At 39.6% G+C, this 22,607-nt stretch overlaps 1 protein-coding gene across 35 annotated transcripts in view; it reads right to left on the minus strand.

The window, feature by feature from the left end:
- Positions 1–22,607, minus strand: part of CTCFL (CCCTC-binding factor like) — a 59,928-nt gene that overhangs the window by 28,455 nt on the left and 8,866 nt on the right. For 24 of the 35 annotated variants that reach the window (XR_003528125.1, XR_003528135.1, XR_003528134.1 and 21 more), the window contains exons 2-11: positions 21,847–22,315; positions 20,711–20,963; positions 18,931–19,101; positions 18,172–18,305; positions 16,844–16,964; positions 15,852–16,001; positions 14,688–14,848; positions 13,084–13,204; positions 5,950–6,299; positions 3,979–4,089 (exon numbers count right to left, since the gene is read on the minus strand). Coding sequence is in view for 2 of the 35 variants with exons in the window: in XM_027645901.1 (XP_027501702.1) it covers positions 11,155–11,351; positions 13,084–13,204; positions 14,688–14,848; positions 15,852–16,001; positions 16,844–16,964; positions 18,172–18,305; positions 18,931–19,101; positions 20,711–20,963; positions 21,847–22,065 (1,527 nt within the window). In the remaining 33 variants the exon portion in view is untranslated. Of the gene's footprint in view, positions 1–3,978; positions 4,090–5,949; positions 6,300–6,890; positions 7,038–10,173; positions 11,352–13,072; positions 13,205–14,687; positions 14,849–15,851; positions 16,002–16,843; positions 16,965–18,171; positions 18,306–18,930; positions 19,102–19,336; positions 19,517–20,710; positions 20,964–21,846; positions 22,316–22,607 lie in introns of those variants that run through there. The other 11 variants (XR_003528143.1, XR_003528141.1, XR_003528140.1 and 8 more) reach the window with 8 other exon arrangements.

Below are 22,607 nucleotides of genomic sequence, written 5' to 3' on the forward strand. Positions count from 1 at the left end.
AACATTAAACTCTGATAACTGAATTACTGGAACTCTTCAGTTTTGTTTATGGGAACACTGATCTGATAAACACTGAATATTTCAGTGGAGCAACTCCTTTTGTCCACGGACTTCCAGGACTCTTGTCCCTTCTGTTGCAGAGGGAGAACTGAGAGCACATATTTCTCCAGCCACTGCAGTGCTGACATTCCCAATGTTACTGTCACCTTTCTACCCATAGAACCTTCTTTACATTGGTCACTTCTCATTCACATTTACTTAGCAGGTTTAGGAATTTGGAATATAGTTACACTGGGAAGAAGTCCTTGCCATGCAGGTATGGATTTCCTTTCAGAAAAAGAACTGGGAGTGAGATCACAGTGGCAGCAGTGTCATTGAACTAAACTCAACTGCCCTGAGAAGAGTCACTCCAGACTGAAACACAAATAGAGTAACACGAGAATCAGACCAGCTCTCAGCAAGATCATTTAACACAAGTCTTCCATCGGCTGATTTACAGATATGGAATACAAGAATATTTGTAAGAAACACACATATTCTGCAATTCTTTACAGCCACAGCCTCTCCCTGTGTTGCTCTAAAGTTTAATGGAGCTAATCTGGAGCACTCCCGGCAGCCCTGCAGGGCCCCCAGCACTCAAACCCACAGCTGAAAGTCACTGTCCCCCGTTGTGCATTCACACTATTGCACCTGCATATTTTATTTCACACACAAAAGGTCAAAAGCTTGCCAGCAGGCTGCCTGCCTTCTCAGACACACAATGTGTGCAGAAAAATAACTCCAAGGAGCTGCTTGCTGTAATTTCCTGCAATTTAAGACTATTTATTTTTAAAACTTTTGCTGCCAACCTCCCCATCTGACTGTCACACTCTTGCTGAATTTTACCATCAGAACATAGTAATTTATTAGAGATCAAATCCAACCGGTTATTTGACTGTCTTGGTTTTAAATACTACTCAGCCTTTTTAGGCTTTTTAGCTCTGAGTCCTTCGGGCTCTCTATAATTAATGTTCCTTTAGCAGAGGCAGTGAGGGGACTGGTTGTGCACAGTTAACCCTTTGCTGAGACCAACACAAAACCACAGCAAGGGGCTGTGTTGGCAAAGAGGTCGCCACGAAGGTTCTGCTGAATTCCTTCTACTTTTTTTGCACTTGGAAATTAATCTTTCATACAAGTGGGCTGAGTATAGCCACCACCTACCCACATGATTAGAAACTGGTCTGTGCCTGCCAATGTTAATTAACAGATGGGGGGGGTCACACCCACACATATGGCATTTTGGGAGAGACTGGAACTCCCATAAAGCTTTTGTGGCAGCTGAAGGGATTGGAGATGGGAGAAGGGGAGTGATCAAGGATAAGGCTGAATACTTGCAGTGTCAGGTACGTATATGGGGGTTGTAATGGTAGCACAGAAGGAAACACATACATGAGAACCAGGGATAAGGCAGCATGGAGTATTTGAGAAAGACAGTGTGCTGGTAGGTGATCATTTCACCTGAGAGAGCACCAGAAAAGAAGAATAAGGATGCCCAGCATTAGGCACACTGATTTCCCCCTCAAATTTGACCCCCAAAAATGAAGCTTTACTGATACTGAGAAAGTGATGCATTAGGGTCTGAATCTACTTGACTGGGGAGCTGCTCTGTGGGAAAGGACCAGGCTGTCCTGGTGGCCAACAAGCTCTGTATGAGTGACCAGTGAGCTGCTGTGGCAGAGACACAACAGGATGCTGGGCTGCATCCATAGGGGAATCACCAGCAGAGATAAAGAACTTATTATCCCACTCGATTCAGCACTTGTCAGGCCTCACCTGGAACACTGTTCAGTAGTTTTGGTCCCTGCTATACAAAAAAAATGTGGAAAGGCTGAAGAGGGTCCAGAGAAGGGCTACAAAGATGATCAAAGAACTGGGAAGTTGCCACGTGAGGAAAGGCTGAAAGCACTGGGTTTGCTCAGCCTTGAGAAAAGAAGGCTTAGGGAGACCTCCTCGCCACGTTCCACTATTTAAAGGGTAGCTACAGAGAAGATGGAAACTCCCTTTTTACAAGGAGTCACATGGAAAAGACAAGTGGTAATGGGTAAAAATTACTGCTGGGGAGATTCTACTTGGACACAAGAGGGAAATTTTTCACAATGAGAACAATTAGCTGTTGGAACAATCTCCCAGGGAAGCGATGGATTCCCCAAAGTTGGACACATTTAAAATTCAGCTGGACAGGGTGCTGGGCCATCTTGTCAAGACTGTGCTTTTGCCTAGGAAGGTTGGACCAGATGATCCTTGAGGACCTTTCCAACCCGGTATTCTATGGCTCTATGAAAAATATTTATGAGAAAATATTGAATTTATTCCTACATTGAAAGATGATCTCCTGTGCTCTTTAGGTCAATATTATCATAGCCCAGAGAAGGTCAAATAGCAGATATTTGGCAAGAAGTAAAAACCATTGCACAGTAAAAGTAAGCCAATAATGAACATATTTTCCTTTAAATTTTAACATCTTGTTATCATACTTTTTTTCTCCAGCAATGTGACCTATGCCATGAATAGCAAAAAAATATAACCTAGCATAGGAAAACAACAATATTAATCAAGGTCTACTCTCAGATATATATTGTTGCTAGTGAGTATTTCATAGTAAGGAGGGCTGAACTTGACCTCAGAACATTCCAATGATCCGCTGCAAAACAAAATCACAGAAAAATTACTATATCTGATATTTATTTATTAAAAATTCTAACTGCAATTGGAATTCTGAAGAGGCTGCCCTAAGAAAGCTTCATCCTTTCTGGGTGAACTATTTAAGGCAGTATCCTTGACTGAACTTCCAGCATTTTAGCTAATTTGACCATGTTTGTCTTCCACTCAAAGCACTCCCAGCAAAAATAGCTGCCAGAGCTCCTGTGCAGCAGTTGTCTCAAGAACTCTGTTTTTTGCAGTTCTCTTATGCTGTATTTTAAGCAGATCTTTTCCCAAGTCTCTTATCAAATAGCTTTTAGTAGTGACAGATATGTTTGGTGTAAGCCTGTTAGTTTCCCACGAGCAGGAGCTTTTGGAGAGACTTTCAAGAGCATATTTGAATTAAAGAAACTAAATTAATCATAAATAAATAATAAATATCAAGACCTATGGTGGGCACGAATAAGTGACAAAAGGCATAAATAAGACAACCATAATATCAGACTGTTATTGAACAAATACAAAAAATGTACAATTCTATTCTGAATTACATGTTTGTTATTTCAAAGGAATTTCGACCAAAGTAATCAGGGAATCATTCCACTTTACAGATTGCATGCATATTCTACTGTACTAAATGGAGTCTGAAACCTACAAACAATTTGTACTCATCTAATTATAAATGTACTAATCTATGTTGGCACAATTTTTCTTATGACTATGTTAGTACCTACTTATTTCTTAGCAGTAAAGACAAGTTTAATTTTATTAATACTTGCATGAGAGTTATGTGCTGTGAATCACCATGTCTGATACCACAGCCTTTATCAGCGTGGAAAGTCTCAGCAATTTCACTGAATATGAAAGAAACTTGACTGAATAAACTGTAACAGGAGAGCAAAGTTTTATTATTATAGTATCTACACTGGCATGTAGTTTAGGGACGGGTACTTGTCTTCCCTATCACACTTGCTTGGAGTTGGTACAGAAAAATCCAGGAAGGAGGAAATAACAGCAGACTGAAAAAGACCAAAGTAGTTTCCAGAAAACGTTCTTCTCCCCTTGCCTTTGTCTAAATGTTGGTATAAAGGAACATGCCCCAACATGCAAACCAGCCCCAGAGAGTATCGGAGAGGAACAAGCCTTTGTTTAGAGCAACACCAGGTTACCCTGCACTTCTTCATTCTGTCAGCTTCTGGTAACCATAGAAAACTGATACAGGACACACAGAGCCTTGAATGGTGAATGAAAATGTCTGTTAATAAACAGGATCATGTGTAATGCTGGATGCTCACTCACCTCCTCACTAATGGCTGAGGAATCACAATCCTTTATGGAGTTTTGACAGAAAACGAACACTGTAACTTCTTTCAAAAACAAATATTTTGCTTCCAATCCCTTGGACCTCTGCTAAAAAAAAAAAAAAAAAAGGAAGAAAAATTCCCCTATGGGCAAAGAAACAGTCTATTAAAATAGGAAGTGTACTATGGTACAGACAACATTCAAACACAGTTGTTTGAGGTAAAAAACCACAACATAATCTTTATATTTGAGTTAGTTCCTGCCATTTTAACTCCCTACTGAGCACAACCTCTGTTTGATGTTTCTCATTCTTCATATAATCAAACTCTAAGAGCCAAGGGCTGACTGATTGATAATGGTGTAACTTATTTTCCCAGTTTTCAATCAGCAATGCAACCACAAAGCTTTTGGATTTTAGTTCTGCTCAGTAAGAAGCATAAGGCTGGCTTGGTTTCGTAACGTTACAAAAGAAACATGAAATGATGTCATTATTTTTGTGCCTTTTATAAGCTTGGAACAGAAAGTTTATCTACACTGCAAAGAACAGGCTGCTGTCAATGATCAATACTGTTTACAATTTCTTTCTAAACGCAGAGTCATAAAAAAATTGAGTCATATTCAAAAGAAAAGGACATTCTTAACAGCTAAGCACCATGGTAAATGTAAATAAATATACTTATGTGCCCTGCTTGTGCTGATTCCCAGGCTAGATGAGTGTCCCAGGGAGCGTGGGCTAGAAGGGAACAAATTTCATCACTTCCTCACTTCCTTGCTAATGGTCTCTATATCATGCAGAACAAGGACTTATGTAAATTACTTCTTAATTAAGCAAGAGTATACATGTATTTAGGGAAGATATATTTTCTCAAGTCAGAGCACTTAAAAAACAACAAAAAAAATCAGTTTCTAAAAATAAGGATTTGATCGTGAATGTCATTATTGCAAAATCTTAGAGGGAATTTTTATGGTTTTGTAAACAGCCACAGAACAGCCTGAGTTCTGGAAATTAAAAATTAATCTTTGATCAATGATTTCAATGGACATCACATGAAACAGCTTTGCCTACACCCATTAAATAGTGGATAGTTGCTTTCACAGCCAGTGCACTCACAGGAAGGAGCACACAAGATTTTGTTCACCTGGAAACACCACTGGGTACCACAGCACCACCCAACCCTGCACAGACCGAGCCACTGATGCTTATGAAAGTTATATTTATATTTTATTGCATTTTGAGACGTATAAATAACCTCAAACTCCTTATGTTTTCTAGGAAATCCAAACGGTTTCACCTTCCTCTCATCTACAAGTTTAAGAAACTAGGGCCCCAATATCTGAAATTGCTACCTAGCTGTTATAAGGCTCTTAGTTTTATATCAGAATAGTTGAGTTTTAATTTAACAGCAAGTACTGATAATCTGAGAAATTTTACATCCTTTCATTGCTTCTGATTCCCCACTATGAATTCTCATCCTAATATTTTAGCATTGCTGATTTCTGGGCCTTGTGAAGGGGTGGAATAAAGAGCTAATTTTGTGGCAGGCCTGCTGCTTGTGTCTGTTACTGTTCACTCTCCATCAGAAAAGCTTTTTGTATTAAGTTGTAAAGAAGTCACTGGACAAACATAAAAAAATGAATCAATCACTGTAAGAAAAAGATTCACTTTCAAGTTAAATATTATGAATTATGTATATTCATTCATTCATGCTGCTTATTGATATTTGTTGTGAAGTAACAACAGCTTGTGTATTCATCAAAGGATTTAACACTAAATGGCAATTTTATGTTTAAATTACAATTACTCCTCTGTTTCAGAATGGGGCTATTTCCTATTCATCTGCCAACAGGAGAAAACATGGCTGGATTAAGAAAAAAAAAAATCAAGAGAACTTTCTCCAGTTATATCTCATGAAGGAACTTTCCTGATTTAAAGCACAGGATGAAGTTCACTTCCAAGTATATATTTACCAACAGAGTCACTGCCTGATGCTTTGTGACGGGAGCTGCATCCTCAGGGTGCAATTACAGCAATTATCTGGATGGATCTTCTCATCAGTGACCTTTGACTCATCTCCCACAAACTGTCAGTCTTCATCATCAAATGGGGAAAGCAGAGTATTGTTTCGACTCAATCAGCTGCTCCTGAGAAGGAGAAAACCCCACATTAGGGCAGCCTGGCTGCCCACAGTGACCTCCTGCAGCCAGCCTGCATCTGCCAGGCGAGGGGAGCCCGGCAGGAACAGCAGGTCCCTCCTGGGCTGTTCTCCTGGCAGGATGGAGCCAGCAGCCCCTCCACACGCTCCTGCATTCCTTGGGCACTGCAAGAGAAGCAGAAATAAATCTTTATTGGATTCAAAGTGCTGGGTATTCTCCTCTTCTCTTCTTTGTTGGTTTTGTGTCAATTTTTGGAAGTTTGCCCCAAAACCCTCTGTCTCACTTCGCATTCAACTTGAATGAAGTCACTGAACCAACTGAATTGACTATAAAAATTACACCTATGCAAAGATGGAGCAAAGTCTTACCTTAACACTATGATGACATTCATTATCACACAATTTTTACTGAAGTAAAACTCCTGCGTAAGTTTTGTCAGAGGGCATGGCCAGGAGGGTACAGCCCATGTGAAATTAAACTATTTAAATTCACAATCAGTAATGCTAAATGATGAAGGGATAAATGACTCAGTTCAAACAGTAAGACATTTAAAATGGAATTGGAAAATACCAACTATAAACAGTTTTATAACTTTCACTTTGTAGTGAAACAACTGATGGCTGACTATAACAGAAAAACAAAATATCACTTTTGCCTTAAAGGGAGAAGAGCTTAATTCTCTCAGCACACAGTTCTTCCAGAAAGAGGATGGCAGTTCCAAGGCTTAATTTTAATGACCGTTAGCTGCTACCTACCATTTAATTAGTTGATAATAAAAGCAAGGCTCTTTCTTATCAAAGCAATCAGCAATGTCACTCCTTTGCATTCCTCCCATCAGCTGCAAATGTTGTTATATGGACAGAGCAGGGATAAAACCAACAATAGACAATCTGGGAAAAAACCTCCAAAGCAAAAAATAAACAAAATCATTTACAGAGGTAACTCAGTCAATTACCAAAGGAGAAAGAAACTAAATTCTTCATTGTCAAGTGTCAATTCAAAGTGAAAACAGATTGAACCAAAACTGTCCAAAAATGCTTTACCATTTTGAAACACTCACACCCCCCAATGCCAGACAGAGCCCAGCTGTTTCTGTGACTAACATCAAACAATAGCTGGGCTGTTTAAAAGCTCAGCAACAGGGAAAGATGTTTGCCTGAAGACATACTGTATTAATGTAAATTGCTTTCAAATGCACGTTCAGTTTCTTAAACAAAACAAGAAGTAGATATAAAACTGTGCGAGTGGAAGTTACTGTTAGAGCCATATATAACCCTGTCAGCCATAATTCAGTCATGCATTAGGGACCACATGGAGGGAGCTTGCATTCAGGGGGAAGGACAGCAAAAAGGGCCTCTTTTTCTGTAAAAGGAAAGTGTTACTCATTTTACTCTTCCTACTTCAGAAAGGTCTTAAGACTGTGGAGCCTGTGTCTCCTCTATGAACCTTCCAATTGCCATCAGACAAAACCCTCTGTATTTCCTCCTTATGGGATGCTCTACACTCATGCCCATGGCTGTTAGTCATGCTGCCAGAGTGCCTTCATATCATCTTAAGCACTGACCTTTAAGAAATTATAAATGTTATTTCAGCTTTAATATTCTGATTCTAGTGTCTCTGGAAGTGATTAACAGCACTGGCTTTATGTCTTCAGGTCCTTGCCTGTTTGCTCACCACCTTCTGCTAATGTAACTTAATCATTACACGCTGCAACACCCCAGGTTTCTGTTTCTATTTCAGTGAAATTAAACTAGTAATAAGCAGCAGCATACTGTATCATCAGTGGGCTTCATTGCTCCTGAAGGCAAAAGGATTAAATCAGAGATTAATTTTGTTCCGTGTATCATCTTTCTCATCTGTACAATGGGGACAACACAGCTATAGTTGAGAGAAAGTGAGGCTTCCTCACAACAACAATTACATTCCCATCTGTTAATTTTTTGTCAGTTATCTTTGCAGTATAGTTGTGAGATTGTTAAATAACCAAATTTGTGTAGCTAACAAAAAAGTGATCATGGCAAAGATCTTCAGTAGTAGATGTGCCGACAGACAGCAGACATGTTTGCCTAATCCAGACTTGGTAATCAGCAAAAAGATTTGAAAGACAGGAAAAAGATTAGTTTGGATACAAAGGAGAGGATGGCAGGAACGTTACGATGACAGTTCAAGAACATTTCTTGGAACATTCACAAAAATGGAAATCAGCTGGAAATCCACCATTTCCTCATCTACTCTACCAGAATAATGCTTAGATGATGAGTAAAGACCATCTCATGGTAAAATCTTACATCACAGCATGAAAGGACCCAGTGTTGTGGTGATGCTGACTGTGCACTGTTCCCACACTGTTGTGTCAACACTTCACTTGGAGAACACATAAAAGAATTCTACTGGGTTTGACAAGTGCACCCTTTATCAAAGGGCCAGATCACTCCTCATGGCCTGTGTGCACACTTCACCTCACCTTAAAGGACTTCTAAAATTTGTCTAACAAATCTGTTGCTTGTTAAAAGCCATAAAACCTCTTTAGGTAAGGATTTCTTAGATAAGCAGCTGAAATTATCAATAAACAATAACTTTACTGATATGTGAAAATCTTTTATCAGTACCAGAAAATATATTAGCATGCCCCTAATGTATATTAATTGCATGTTAACTGCACCTGCCTTGCACTGGTGGCACACACCTGCCAACTCAGCCAAGTAAAGCAGAGCTGAAGGCAAACACAGCAAAGGCACGTGCAGGGATGAAGGGGTGTCACAGCCAATGGACGTGGAGGGACCGGCCATCCAGCTGAGCCTCTGCCAGCCCCAGTGGGGACAAATTCCCATTCCAGGAGCAACAAGGCAGCCCCATCCCACCCCAGCCAGGATTCACAGAATATGCTGACTTGGAAGGGACCCACAAGGATCATCGAGTCCAACCCTTAACCCTGCACAGGCCCATCCCCAAGAGTCACACCGTGGTCCTGAGAGTGTCACCCAAACCCTCCTGGAGCTCTGGCAGTCTTGGGGCTGTGCCCACTGCCCTGGGGAGCCTGTTCAGTGCCCAACCACCCTCTGGGGGAAGAACCTTTTCCGATATTCAACCTAAACCTCCCCTGACACACGTCCAGGCCATTCCCTGGGTCCTGTCCCTGGTCCCTACAGAGCAGAGCTCACTCTTGCCCTTCCTCTGCCCCTCTTGAAGAAGTTGTAACTGCAGTGAGGTCTCCCCTCAGTCTCCTCCAGCTGAACACACCAAGTGCCCTCAGCCGCTCCTCACACGGCTTCCCCATCTCCATTTCTCTCCTTTGGATGCTCTCTAACAGCTCCAGCAGAAGCCAGGTGTGTACATCCCACCCTCTTTCCCGGCAGGGATGACTACACTTTGTAGTGACACTAGGACTCGTTAGCAACAAAGAGCTCTTTTTCTATCGCCTTGCCACGCACGGAGCGCCCCAGGGCCGTGAGGGAGTGACCGAGGCAGCGATTCCCGGCCGTGACCCCGCACTGCCCCCTGCGGGCACCGCCGGGAACGGCCGCTCCCCAAATCCTCCCGCAGGAACATCCACGGCCTCGGCTCCTCTCCCCCACCTCATCTGGGGACAGTTTCACCTCGCAGGGGAAACCTGGAAAGCAAGCTTCCCCTTCTTTCCCAAATAACTCAATTATCAGAGAATACTATAGAATAGTTCAGTCTTATCTGTTTCATGACATGAATAATTCCTGTCTGTATATTTAGCAACTCCTCCAAAATTACTAAATTAAAATATTTAAAAAATTGGAATCTGTTCAGAATATGTATTGCTTTAAAAGATATTAATACATGCATACTGGTCTAAATATATAATTAAATCTTTGTAAAACACCAATCTGAATAATGACAAAATATTTGTGTTTGCATAGTTATGCAAATACTTAATCATGAAGAACAATCACTGCTGTTATAAAGCACAGGACCACTAGGAATGACTCCTGAAGAGGTCAAACCATTCTTTCTTGATTCCCAAAAGGACGCACTTCCAGCTTCTAACTACTGAAAAAATAATTTTGCAAGTTCAGATATAAATATATCTTTTATTACTACATTCATATTCCACTTCATGTAGTCTGATTCTTATATGTTGGTACAGAATGTGCCAGCTTTGTTATTAACAACTATTAAATGAATAATATATATTCATAAAATTCATCAAGTAATTTAAACAACTCTGCTGCTTAGATTTTATAACATCAATGGAAACAGCACAACAAGAATAAAGTGAACAATATTATTTAATCAATTATCATGGACAAAAGTATTCTTAAGTTCTGCTAAGAACAAATGAGCTTACTAGAACTTTACCACTGTGAAAACAGAAACAAATCAATAAATATGTATCGTTATAACTCAAATAACTGTAATGGAAAAACAAAGCCAGTGACAAATTTTGATGAATTCAAGCACTCTGACTTCTCAGTGTTTGCCAAAACACTACAAAACTGAATGAGGTTTCTGTCCCCTAAATGGTAATTCCTGTCCATGTATTTTTCACAGAAATGCTTTTTCACAAAATTGTGTTTTAGCATCATGAATTCTATTAGAAACTAAAGTGTCTGCAGAAAGGAGGTTTAGTAAATGTTCCTTGCATTAAAAAATCACTGCCTTTCATGTGCTCACCCCAGCAAAGCACAAACCCTCTGAAGTTCATGCAGCTCTCAGTGCTATAGAGCTACTGAGGCAGAACTTTGCCTCAGATCAATCTGCAATTCTGTGGGTAAGGCTGGAGAAAAATGAAATGCAAGGTGAAACAAACCTATCCATTTTTTAATAAATTACTCTGAAAATAGCTATTTTTTTTCTCATTCTGTTATCACATTTATGTAATAAACCAGGCAAAGGTTCCCTATAATTTTCACACTTTGGCAGTGGTATTTAGGCTACACAGCAGAAATTGCAGCAAGAAGAAATATGAGCACAGAGAGGCTTCAACAGCTTTCAACCAGCACCTTTTCCAACTTTCTAACTGGAGGTAGTTCCACACTTTGAAATGGTCAGTTACAACCACTGAGAACAAGCAAGATCAGTCTGTTTGTGAATTATTTGTCCATCATGTTGAGAATCCATTTCACAAATTGCTTCTGTTTTGTCTTCTCTCAGAGTTGCTGTTTCTATCCCACCTAAAACAGGAACAATCTCACTGGCACAATGTTCATTTTTCACAGTAGAGACATCTTGGAATGTTTTCAGGGCAACTTTGAGGAAAAAAAGAATTAAATATTGTGATGATTAACCAGAAAGACAAGTAAATCTTTCAATAAATTTAACAAATATGCAGTTTAATTTAGTGGAGAAAATACTGCCAATATGTACCAACATCTTTTACACTTTATTTGGGGAATGAATCTATCTTATGTCAAATATTACATTAAAAGCCATGTTACTGAGTATGGTATTCTCATCAGAGGAAAACTAAGCATTATTTAACCAGAAATTTAATTATCATATGCATCCTTTTTCTTTTTTATTAGCATGAGCAAATCATTGACAACACCAGTCTCACAAGTTGACTTTTGTAAAGCCACATATAGGATCCCACAGGCCCCTTCAAGTTGTGCAGGAAGTGGACACTGATAGATAAAAACTTGCAAACATCAACTTTGGGGAAAAACCTTCTGAAACAGCACAGAAATTTCTAATATTTGTGTGAGTCAATTTATGAACTGAGCATTTGCATGAAAAACATCTAAAAATACATTATCATAGCTCTAGAAAAATCAAGCTTTCAGATGAAGATATTTGCAAGATACTAAAAAGAAGCTGTTCCCATGTAGGAAAACATTAATAACAGCAAAATCTAATTACTGCAAAAACATAAACACTGCAGCTGTAAAACTATTCTCTAACCATACCATTACAGCCTCACCAGTGAAAACAGAAGTGTCAATGCTAATGTAAACTCAGCTGCTGATATATATTCATCAGATTCAGAAAAGCTCCAACATTTCTTCTTCTCACTGTGTCAGATTTTCTCTCAGTGTCACTGGCCACGAATCAGTGCAGATACAATCTGATATATGAAAAGGTAAGGTTTTGGGACACCTAGGCCAAAGATGTATCTGCATTCTTGTCTCTTACTCCATAAAAATCACCTGAGGAATCCTATCAAGGAGACTATTATGGCTTTCAAACACCATCTGGGAAGCACAGGGGCAAATGACGGGATATTCTGGTCAGGCAAAGCTACTTTTTGGCCATGGTGGCCCTGAAGGTGACCTTGGAAACACACAACCAGCTCTCACCCTGCAACAGTGCAGAGACTGAAGTGACAGAATAAACACTCAGTGCTCCAGAGCTACCCACAAAGAGCAGCACTGAGTAATTATGGGTGATTTTCTGACTGCACAGATGAGCTTCATAAATGGGCCTGCTCATCTCTGTAGTGTGAGAGAGGCCATTTAAATCAGTAACATTTTATTATTATTTGATCACTACTTGATCCAAGTATGACAAAAAGGTGGTGAACAATTTCTTTACTAAGATGTACTGGACCTTTTGTGGTTAACAGGCAATCTGAGCCCTGAAAGCAAAAAGTTTTTAATCCAGTCTGTATTAAAGCAGTGCATTATAAATCATGAGCTCTCAAGAAATCTCACTAGGGCTCAGCTCAAGGATGGGTCTCATTTTCCTTTATAAAGGCAAAGGGAAATTGCAAAAGGGAAAAGAAAACCCTATATGTAAGCACTGCTAAGTAGGGAGTTTAGGAACTCGTTTTGAGCAGGAGAACAGCCCAGAATGGGCACCTGAGCAATGACCCAATACAGATGACAAGAATTTCTGACACACAAAAAACCCTTTTCTGAAGTATTCTTCCACTGTTAGCTTCACTATGAAACAGTAATTAAACAGCAGGGAAGACTCACTGCCTTAGCCTTTTAGTCTGGAATCTAATTTACATGATTAAATTCTAACTTACTTGCTGATTACCTTCTGACTTAACACGCTTGGGGTTCTCATGGATTTTGTTTTTCTCCTTGCTTCTTTTTCTGGGTGCAGCAGTTTCTGCCCTCCCCAATCCACAATTTTCAGCATGCTTACGCATATTTTTCTGTCAGCATAATGAAGAATAAATATATGAATCAGATATTAATCTACGGAAGCAACTCAACACACACAAAACAAATACGGCTCTGACAGACAAATTTTGGAATGCTAAGTGGAAGACTGACTTAGTTAACAATGTTCATAAAACTCCTGAAGATTTTCCAGAATATGTATTAAAATTCTACTGTAAAGGAATGTTGCCATTTGGTGGGTATAAAATAAAATTTATCATTTTCTGGTTCCTGGATAAGCAATAAAGTTTTACATATAAAATCTGTATGTGGGAAAAAGGTTACACTTACTTTAAAGTGTGCACAGTTAACTCAAAATGAGAAATATGTTCTCGTTGCACATAGTTTTGAAGTGGGCAGGGACACCTTCCACTAGCCCAGGTTGCTCCAAGCCCTGTCCAACCTGGCCTTGGACACTTCCAGGGATGAGGCAGCCACAGCTTCTCTGGGCAACCTGTGCCAGGGCCTCACCACCCTCACAGTAAAGATTTTATTTTCTAATATCCAATCTAAACCTACTCCCTGTCAGTTTAAGGCCATTCCCCCTTGTCCTGTCACTACATACTCTTGTAAATAGTCCCTTGTGCCAACACAATCTGCAATACTTTCTAAAGTAACTCCACTGAGACCCCTTAAAGGAAGTATCTTACCCTGCCCTTATCTATCTTTGCCCTTACCACATTTAGGGCATTCATAAACTGTGGGTTTAACACTACAGTCCTGGTGCTTCCAAAAGGGAAGAGTGAGGAGCTGCTTCCATCAACAGCTTGTGCTGCAGCACGAGCAAGTGAAGGGCTTCTCACCAGTATGGGTTTGTTTATGTGCAATTCAGCACAAAAATATCCGTAACATTACTACCCAGCTCTGTGACACATGTACAAACAACTCTCACAGGCACCAGAAAAGTGTTAGGGTGTTGCACAGACTCCTTATTTATCCTCCACTGTGAGCAGATGCTGAAGAACACACTGGGATACTGCTCCCCCGTGGAGAAGGTCAGAGGTTTTCCTCCTAACTTTATTAAGGATTGCTGAGAAAATAACCAGACCAGAGTAATGATACATTCCAACATATCAAGGCCAAAGCTATCCTAAATATCCTAAATGTACTCTTTAAAATACAGCTTTCAGTTCAGACTGAGTTCATTTTGTGTCACTGCTGAAAATCACATTTCAGGTTCAAATACTGTATTTTGTTCTTATCAGGACATCACTGAAAGTGATTGCTCTTACTTGATACTTCTAAGCAGTTCACGTACAAAAGATTTATCAAGAATACTTTTCTTGATAAGAAGATTTCATTTTCACTGTTTATTTGTGAACAAGTTATCCTGGAAATAAATATAACCACACTATTTTAGTCAGACCGCAGGCACAAAAGCTTTTATTCTCTTCAGGTGAATATAACCCCAAAGCCAACCACACCTTGCCAAACCACCAAGTGAGTAAGCAGTATTTTCTCAGGGCATTTAAATACCTGATTACACGTGCAGCTGCACTGAGCACATTTGAATCCTTTTCCTCCTCTGTGAGTCTTCTTGTGCTGAAGAAAAGCGTAGCGTTCGTGAAAAACGGCCTCACAGGCACTGCACCTCATGGCCTCCTCCACGTAGGAGTGAAGATTTCGCAAGTGGACACCTGAACAGTGATCCAAAACAATTCAGTTTAACAGCAAGCTTTTGATTTCCCCAGTTTTGACTGAAAGATGGACTGTTTACATCCCTGAGTAACGCAAACATAAAAGAACCTTCAGTGCTCTCTCCAGTACACGTAAAATAGCTGAACCAGTTTAAGACAACTAAAGTTGCAGCAAGGTGGTGATTGATTTCTTCCATAGAAATCAATCCTGTTGATTTCAATGAAAATTGCTTAACAAACCACTTTTAAAAATTCCAGTAACCCCCTGCATTAGTCTGTACACAACAATTCATTGAAAAATGTTACCCAAAGCAGTATTTACAATATCAAAGTGAACACTGCAAAAATACATGAAGAAACTGTATGTATAGAATCATAGAATAGATTGGGTTGGAAAAGACCTCCAAGATCATCAAGTCCAACCTCTGATCCAACTCCAATTACTATATCATGGCACTGAGGGCCACATCCAATCTCTTTTTAAAAACCTCCAGGGATGGTGAATCCACCACCTCTCTGGGTAGGCCGTTCCAATGCCTGTAAATAATAATTCCACTTCTACCTTCAAATATTTACCATATTTCGGTTGGATCTTTATTTGAAAACTTAAATAGATTCTAAAGGCATTTTGTATGTCTAAGTATTTCTTTAATATAGCTTTTTCATATATTTCTGGAAACTTAAAATTTTATATGGGTTTTGTAGTTACTGGTCAGCTCTACTGCCTCAGACATTTCTTACTGAAAGACAGAAGGTCACAGTGCCACAGGTATTGAGCAAAAGAAAAAGCTGAATCTTTGCTACTTTGCATTTTAAACAAATTAAAACATCAACCACAAGATGTCACCACATCTCCTTTCAGGAGGAACTTACCTGTAAAACATAAATACATTTTCCACAGAAGTATTTTGTGATCGTATGAAGTCAAATATAACATATTTGGTGAAATTTTACCTTTACTTATCTCTACGTTTCATTTTCAGTTTTTTTCCTTTAAACTCACCCAAATCACTTTTTCGGGAAATAAGGGTACTGCAATGTGGACACTGGTGTTTGGGGACATTTTCTCCGTGCTTCTGTAACATGTGGATTTTCATGGTACCGCTCTGAGTGAATCTGGCCCGGCAAACACAACATTCATAGCGTTTTTCTCCTATTAAAAAGATATTAAAATAACATGTGCTTAGAAGGTCTAGTCATTTGATACCAGTGCAAATTCCCACAGACCTCAACATGTTCTAACAGCAACAGTCCCCAGACCGACCAAAAGTTACTATTAGTTGACAATGCACAAATGGCTAAATAAGTTTCTGTAAGTTTAGGTAACTGATTACAACACAAAATTTGGATTTCCAGAATCTACAAGTCAAAAATTGTCTCAAGACATGAACCAATGAGGGATAAGTGGGGATATTTGGAAGATTTGATTGAAACCACACTGTCACGCTCTGAAACAAACTAAAACATCAACTATAACACACATTATATATCATAACTGAGCTAAGTTAAACCCTGAAATACAGGATAGGTACCAACTGCCTTCTCAGAAGACTTGCACATTACAGAGCTGTGACTGGAACACACTGCTTTCAATGTTTAAGCAATTTAATCTTTTTGACCAACTTAGTTGCTACCAGTCTGGGGCCACAGAAATGTCCACGTTTTGAACAGACATTTAAAAATCTCCCATCAGACACACTCCATATAAAATCAAATAATCCAGAAATAAAAGTGACAACTTGATCCACAGAAAACAACAGGAAAATAATTTCCTAATATAAAAGAAATTCAGGAAGAGCAGCAAGACTAACAGCACTGTACAGCTAGATCTCCAATAGCCAAATCCAGAACATTTAAAGAGAACATGGGGTTTACATATTTTTACTCAAAATCACAAATTAAAAAAGGACTAATTTAGAGTCTGAAATTAGATCATTCTAACCCTATGAATGCTAAGGGCCTAAGGCCATAGACTTGATCATTGCAGAGTCCTACCTGTATGAGTTAACATGTGCCTTTTCAGTTTGTAGGCATCTTTGCTGGCATAACTGCAAAGGTCACAGGGGTAGGGACGCTCTCCTGTGTGGGAACGAATGTGTCGTCTCATTTTGCTGGCCTAACATAAAAATCAGAGATTTGCTAAAGCAACACCTACATTAGACACATAATCAATTAAAATATAAGCAATTTTACATAATACGCCCATTGCAATTTAAAATATTGCATTAATCCCAGAATTAGCACTCTCACATCCATATTCCTCCCCTCCCTGTTTTTCCTGCACAATCAGCCTGCTGTGGTTTTAGGCAACACTTTACTCTTTCCCAGATGGTCTTATTTCCATGTTTAGTGTCCACAGTAGAAGAAATTTTCTAGTAAGAACATAAAAGCTAGCATTTTATAAAGAGGATACCTACTCCTCTCACACTACTTGGACATACCAAACATAAAATTCTTTGAAAATACTCAGGAAAATAAATGAAAGACCAAACTCATTAACCAAAGTCTATTCACCTTCAAGTCCCAATGCTGCAAAGTTTATTTCATTCTACTTCGTTCTACTGTTCTGATCTGTTCTACATAAATATTGTAGGTATGCAAATGGGAGTTACCAAATGTTCAATTCCTCCATTTATAAACATATTTAAGGAATTCACTGACAGATCCATTCAAACCTACAACATTATTCAAATACAATTAAATGACTGCCAACCTCTGCTATACAAAAGTCAAACAATTTGCATGGCAGTACTACAGAGCTCCTGCTTTCCTCATTCAGGTAAAGCTCACAGGAATGAGAGTTCTGGAAGAGCAATGAGGGCTGAATAGTTCCTTATTGAAACAAGGGAAAGAATAGAATCATTTAAAATAAACTGTCAGGGTTTTTAAAGATGCAAGCTATCCAAAATCTATTTAATAAGGTAAGGTGCATGGAATAAAGTTAAGGCTTGCTTACACCTTCAGATCTGGACACAGCACATAAAAAATTCAGACAGTGAATATCCACTAAACTGTGACTGTGATTCAATCACAGGTGCATTTCTGAAAGCCTGTTTTTAACAACTGAACCCTTAGACAGACTCTCCGTTTTTTATTTCTTGAGTAAGAAAATTTCAGTTCTGAAAAGAAAACCAAACATCATCAAGTATATAAACATAACACATGACCTTTATTCTAGACATCAGCTAGTATTGCCCCACAGTATATACAATGAAGTGTAAAGGAAGAGGACCAAATTCACACAAACACATTGTCTGGCAGCAGTTTCAGCATAATAAAAATGTTCTCAAACTAGTTTTAAAAAGCTAAATGATTGTACTTACTTCTACACTGGAGTATTCACATATTGTGCACTTGAAAGGTTTTTCTAAGGTGTGTTTGTACCGCCTGTGTCGTGAAAGCTCACCCCTGGTCACAAATGCTGTATCACAGTCACTGCATTTATAGGGTTTGGTCCCTGCAAGAACACACCATTAGAATTTTATTTAACACCAATATTCACAATTTTTTAATAGAACCTTTCCTGATCTGATTTTTTAAATACAATAAATCATAGAATGGTTTGGGTTGGAAGGAACCTTAAAGACCATCTTGTACCAAATCCCCTCCACTACATCAGGTTGCTCAGTGCCCCACCCAACCTGACTTTGAACATTTCCAGGGATGGGGCATCCACAGGTTCTCTGAACAACATGCTCCAGTGCCTCACCCTTCTCACAGTAAAGAATTTCTTCAATATATATGTACAATATAAGTTTATAATAAACACAATTTATCACTTTGCTTCATATGTTTATACAGCAAAATGAAAACATCACAGAACATTCTACTATGCATATAGGAATCAGGCACAACTGAAGTCATACTCACTTGCCAAAAATTTTTAGAATGGTATTTAATAAAATAAACACATACACAGAGAGTTACTAACAACAGACAATGTCTTTTCAGCATGGAACACCAAATAAAATCAGAGAAACTTCTGAGTACAAAATGATCACAGCTCTAAGGCAAAGTCATTTGCCTGTTAATTCAGTTTTGCAGACAGGGTGTAAAATGAAGTATTTTCAAGCATTAGACACCTGTATGCGTGTTCACATGGTTGTGCAGGAGAGTTGCTGTACGAAAAGCCTTCGGGCAGAGGTGACACAGGTAACGTTTCTCATCAGAATGGGTTTTCAAGTGACGCTTCAGATTTGACAATCTGGCTGAGGTGAACGAACAGAAACAGCAGTTGAAACCTTCTTTTTCTCCTGTTGGAACAGAGACACATTTAGACTGTACAAGCCACAAAATAATGACTTTACATTTTCAAAAAACAGTACCAATTTCAACAGAGTCCCTCTACTTCAGGTAAAAATACTTCATATTTCTATATCAAAGGACTTTGTTAAGACTTGAGTGATTTGCCCCAAAAATAGTGCTATATGTTAGTGATACAGTTTAGAATCTAATCTCAGGAAACCTAACTCCTAACCTAGCTCTCACCTCCAAGACAGGATGAGACTTCTTCTCTCAATATCATCATTAACACATGGTTCATCAAGGCACTTACAACCTGTGCAACACACTTCTTGAGGACAACTGTGTAATTAGTACTAAGGGAGCTTATTCAAAGATTTGGAAATGGCAGCTTAAGCTATTCTCAGCTTTCTGGTAGTCCTGAATCTGTAAAGTGTATATAAAAAAATCATGATGTAAAAGCCTCTTTAAAATTACTAGTTGAATTTGAGGGGAAAAAAAAAAAAGAATCAATTGCTTGAAGAAGTCATAGAATAAAGTTCATGGCACAACAGAAATTAATTTCTTTTGAGAGTAACAAGATTAAATGAGCAACACTTTCAGTTATGAAGAAGATTTGAAACTGTGAAATGGCAAATACGTCATGTTTGAGGAGTCTTTCCAGAACAGTTGTCTCAGCTCCCAAGTGCACTCTCTGTAATGTTTTTCATGCTGAGACCAAAATGCATTTTATACAATGCTTTATACCACACAGAGATGTGCAGATGACACTTCAGTAACAGCAAACAAAACCACTTTATTGTCATTTATTCATTGTGGATTCATGCCCACACAAAAGAACATTGTTAGCTTTCTTAAAGCTGCTCAAATGTGCTTCCTATAGGGGCTGTAACTAAAACATGGGACATTAACAATTTGTACAATTTCCATAAACAACCTCAGCCAAGATACCTTAACATCCAGATGCTACAACACACACGTTTACAGACTCAACATCACTGATGTCATCCAACTTTTCCAGCACACACACACAGTTTCTAGGGAAACAGATGCTTATCTTTTCCCTTCCAAGTCAGTCCTTAACTTCTGCAATGTACTTTCACATTTCTAAAACCTTAAATCAGCCATTTTCTGTCACTTTTATTTGGGTCCTGGGAAAGGCTTTGCTGACAGGTATTGTTTGGTACTTGCCAACCACCCTCTGCCAGCAACGTGGAACAACTCTAAGCTCATCCATAAACCCTCAAAAAAGCTCATTTTCAAGCTGAATGAGTGAATTAAGAGACTAAATAAATTACTAGGTTTATTCAAAGGCATTTATACAATATTAACTTTGAAATCTCCCTGGAGGTTTCACATACCACACACTGTTCAAAAGACCATTAATTTCTAAATGCCATCCAAAATGTCTCTCCTGACATCAGCCTGAACAAGATCTTCTAACGCTTAAGGCTGAAAGGTATTTTTTTCTTCTTCCAAATTTCCACAGAATGTTAAGACTTAACCTAATCTAAATTCAACAATTACCACTGTATTTAATATAAAATTTCAGCCTCACTTCAAAATCTCACCCAACATACATTATCTAAAAATGAACTACAAACACTGTTAACGTTTTACCTTTTTTCTGACGTGGTGCACAAGCCTGAAATTTTAGATTCTTGGAATTTTTTACAACCATTTGTTCTGATGCAGTTGCATATTCCTGCTCTTTACTTTCATTACACAACTCTGACAAATTTTCACTCGCTTTGCAGCTTTGGCTCCTTTTTTCCCCAACTGTGGAAAAAGGTTTCTTTCCTTCCCCCTCTTCAGATGGGCTCAGCTGCTGGATCTTATTTTCAAAGGCAATGGCATCATTATCTCTGTCAATCTAATTTAAAAAAGAAAATGTTTTACAACTTTCTCAACCAACGACAGTCACTAGTGGCAAATCAACTGAGCAGTCAACAAAAGACAAGCTACTAATTCATCTTGATTTTCAGGCTTAAATGTGATGGACAAAACTGCAACAAAAAAATTTGCATTTAGCATACAAGAGCTTAACTGGGAAGTGAAAAATTACTAAAATTGAGCCCTACCTCTTCAAAATTTTATGTAAAATTTCAGTGTCATGTAAAGATTACACTACTGAGAACACAAACCCCTGTATCTTAATTTTTCAAAAAGATTTTAAATTTCACTTCAGTACATTTACCTTTTAAAAGAAAACAAGAAGTATGCTCTCAGTTTTTTGACTTCTGCAGCCTAATTGTAATGCTTTCTTTGTCATAAGGCAATTACAGGGTTGTGATATGTCTTGCATTAGCTAAATTAAATATGACCTACCTCAGAACTTATCTAGTGCTGCATGAATTTTAAAAGAATAAAAATAATATTTTATTATAAAACCAACAGTTGGAACAGAATAAATAGCAGTGTTTGCATGTCCTTTTAATAAAATTAATTTCAAATGAAACCATATTACACACCCAGCTTTAACAACGACACTGCAGTATTGAACTAACTGAATTATAGAGAAGGGAAACTGTGTAATGCTACTTAAGAGATCGAGGCTGTCAAACCAAATAGTACTAAACTGGTGCACTGAATTAAAAACTTGTCTGAATTTCAACAAGTTAGTTACCTAGTCTAAAGTTTTAGTTTGTCTTTTAAAAAATGGGATGAGATTATAAAAAGCTGTACAAAGGACTGGATACTTAGAACCGGATCGGTGTGATAGTAGGAGCTAATAGGTAACATATCTTCACTTGTACCTCCATCCGGAGCATGTCTACTGGTTTCTCAGTTGCCTTGCTTTCTGAACTCTTTTCTTGCCCTTCTTCTTGCAGAACATGAACCTGTGCCAGCTCTAGGTCATAGAACACGCAGATCCCTTCCTGCAGGGTGAGAGTCATGCCCTGGGACACGCTGTGCACCACGGCCTGTCCCTGCCCCTGCCCCGGCAGCACCACTGCCCCGGCCAGCGCTGCCATGGGCAGGGGCCTGCCGGGCTCCCTCCTCCTCCTCCTCCTCTGCCCTCACACACTCCGTGAGCAGGGCCCGTGTTTTTCACCCTCCTGAGGAGACAGGCACCGCTCTGGGGGACAGGAGCCCCCGCCCGCACTCGGGTCACTGCCACCGCTGCGCTCCTTCGCTCGGCTCTGCCCGGCCCCACCACGCTCTTCTGTGCTGCCGTCCGTGGTTTCCCCGCAGCCCTAAGGCCTCGCACGGTGCTGAGCGAACCTGTTCGAAAGGCAACGTTAAACACGAGGGCAAACCGCGGGCGTTCGGGACAAGCCCCCGCCCTGCCTCGCACAGCAGGCCCCGCACACTGCCCGCCCCGCTCCCCGCCTCTCGCAGCCCCCGGCCGGCTCTCATCCCTCAGCCTCCGCCGTTCCTCGTCCGGAGGAGAGGAGCTCCCCTGCCATAAGGCACCTCACGGCCCGCCGCGGGCGGTCCCCCCTCCCACCCTCCGCCCTCCACCTCCACCTCCACCTCCACAGCGGAGAAGGGGCTCAGCGGCCCGTTGAGCACC

Source organism: Corapipo altera, unplaced genomic scaffold (genome assembly GCF_003945725.1).
Source record: "Corapipo altera isolate COAL_440 unplaced genomic scaffold, ASM394572v1 64, whole genome shotgun sequence".
NCBI classification, from domain to species: domain Eukaryota; kingdom Metazoa; phylum Chordata; class Aves; order Passeriformes; family Pipridae; genus Corapipo; species Corapipo altera.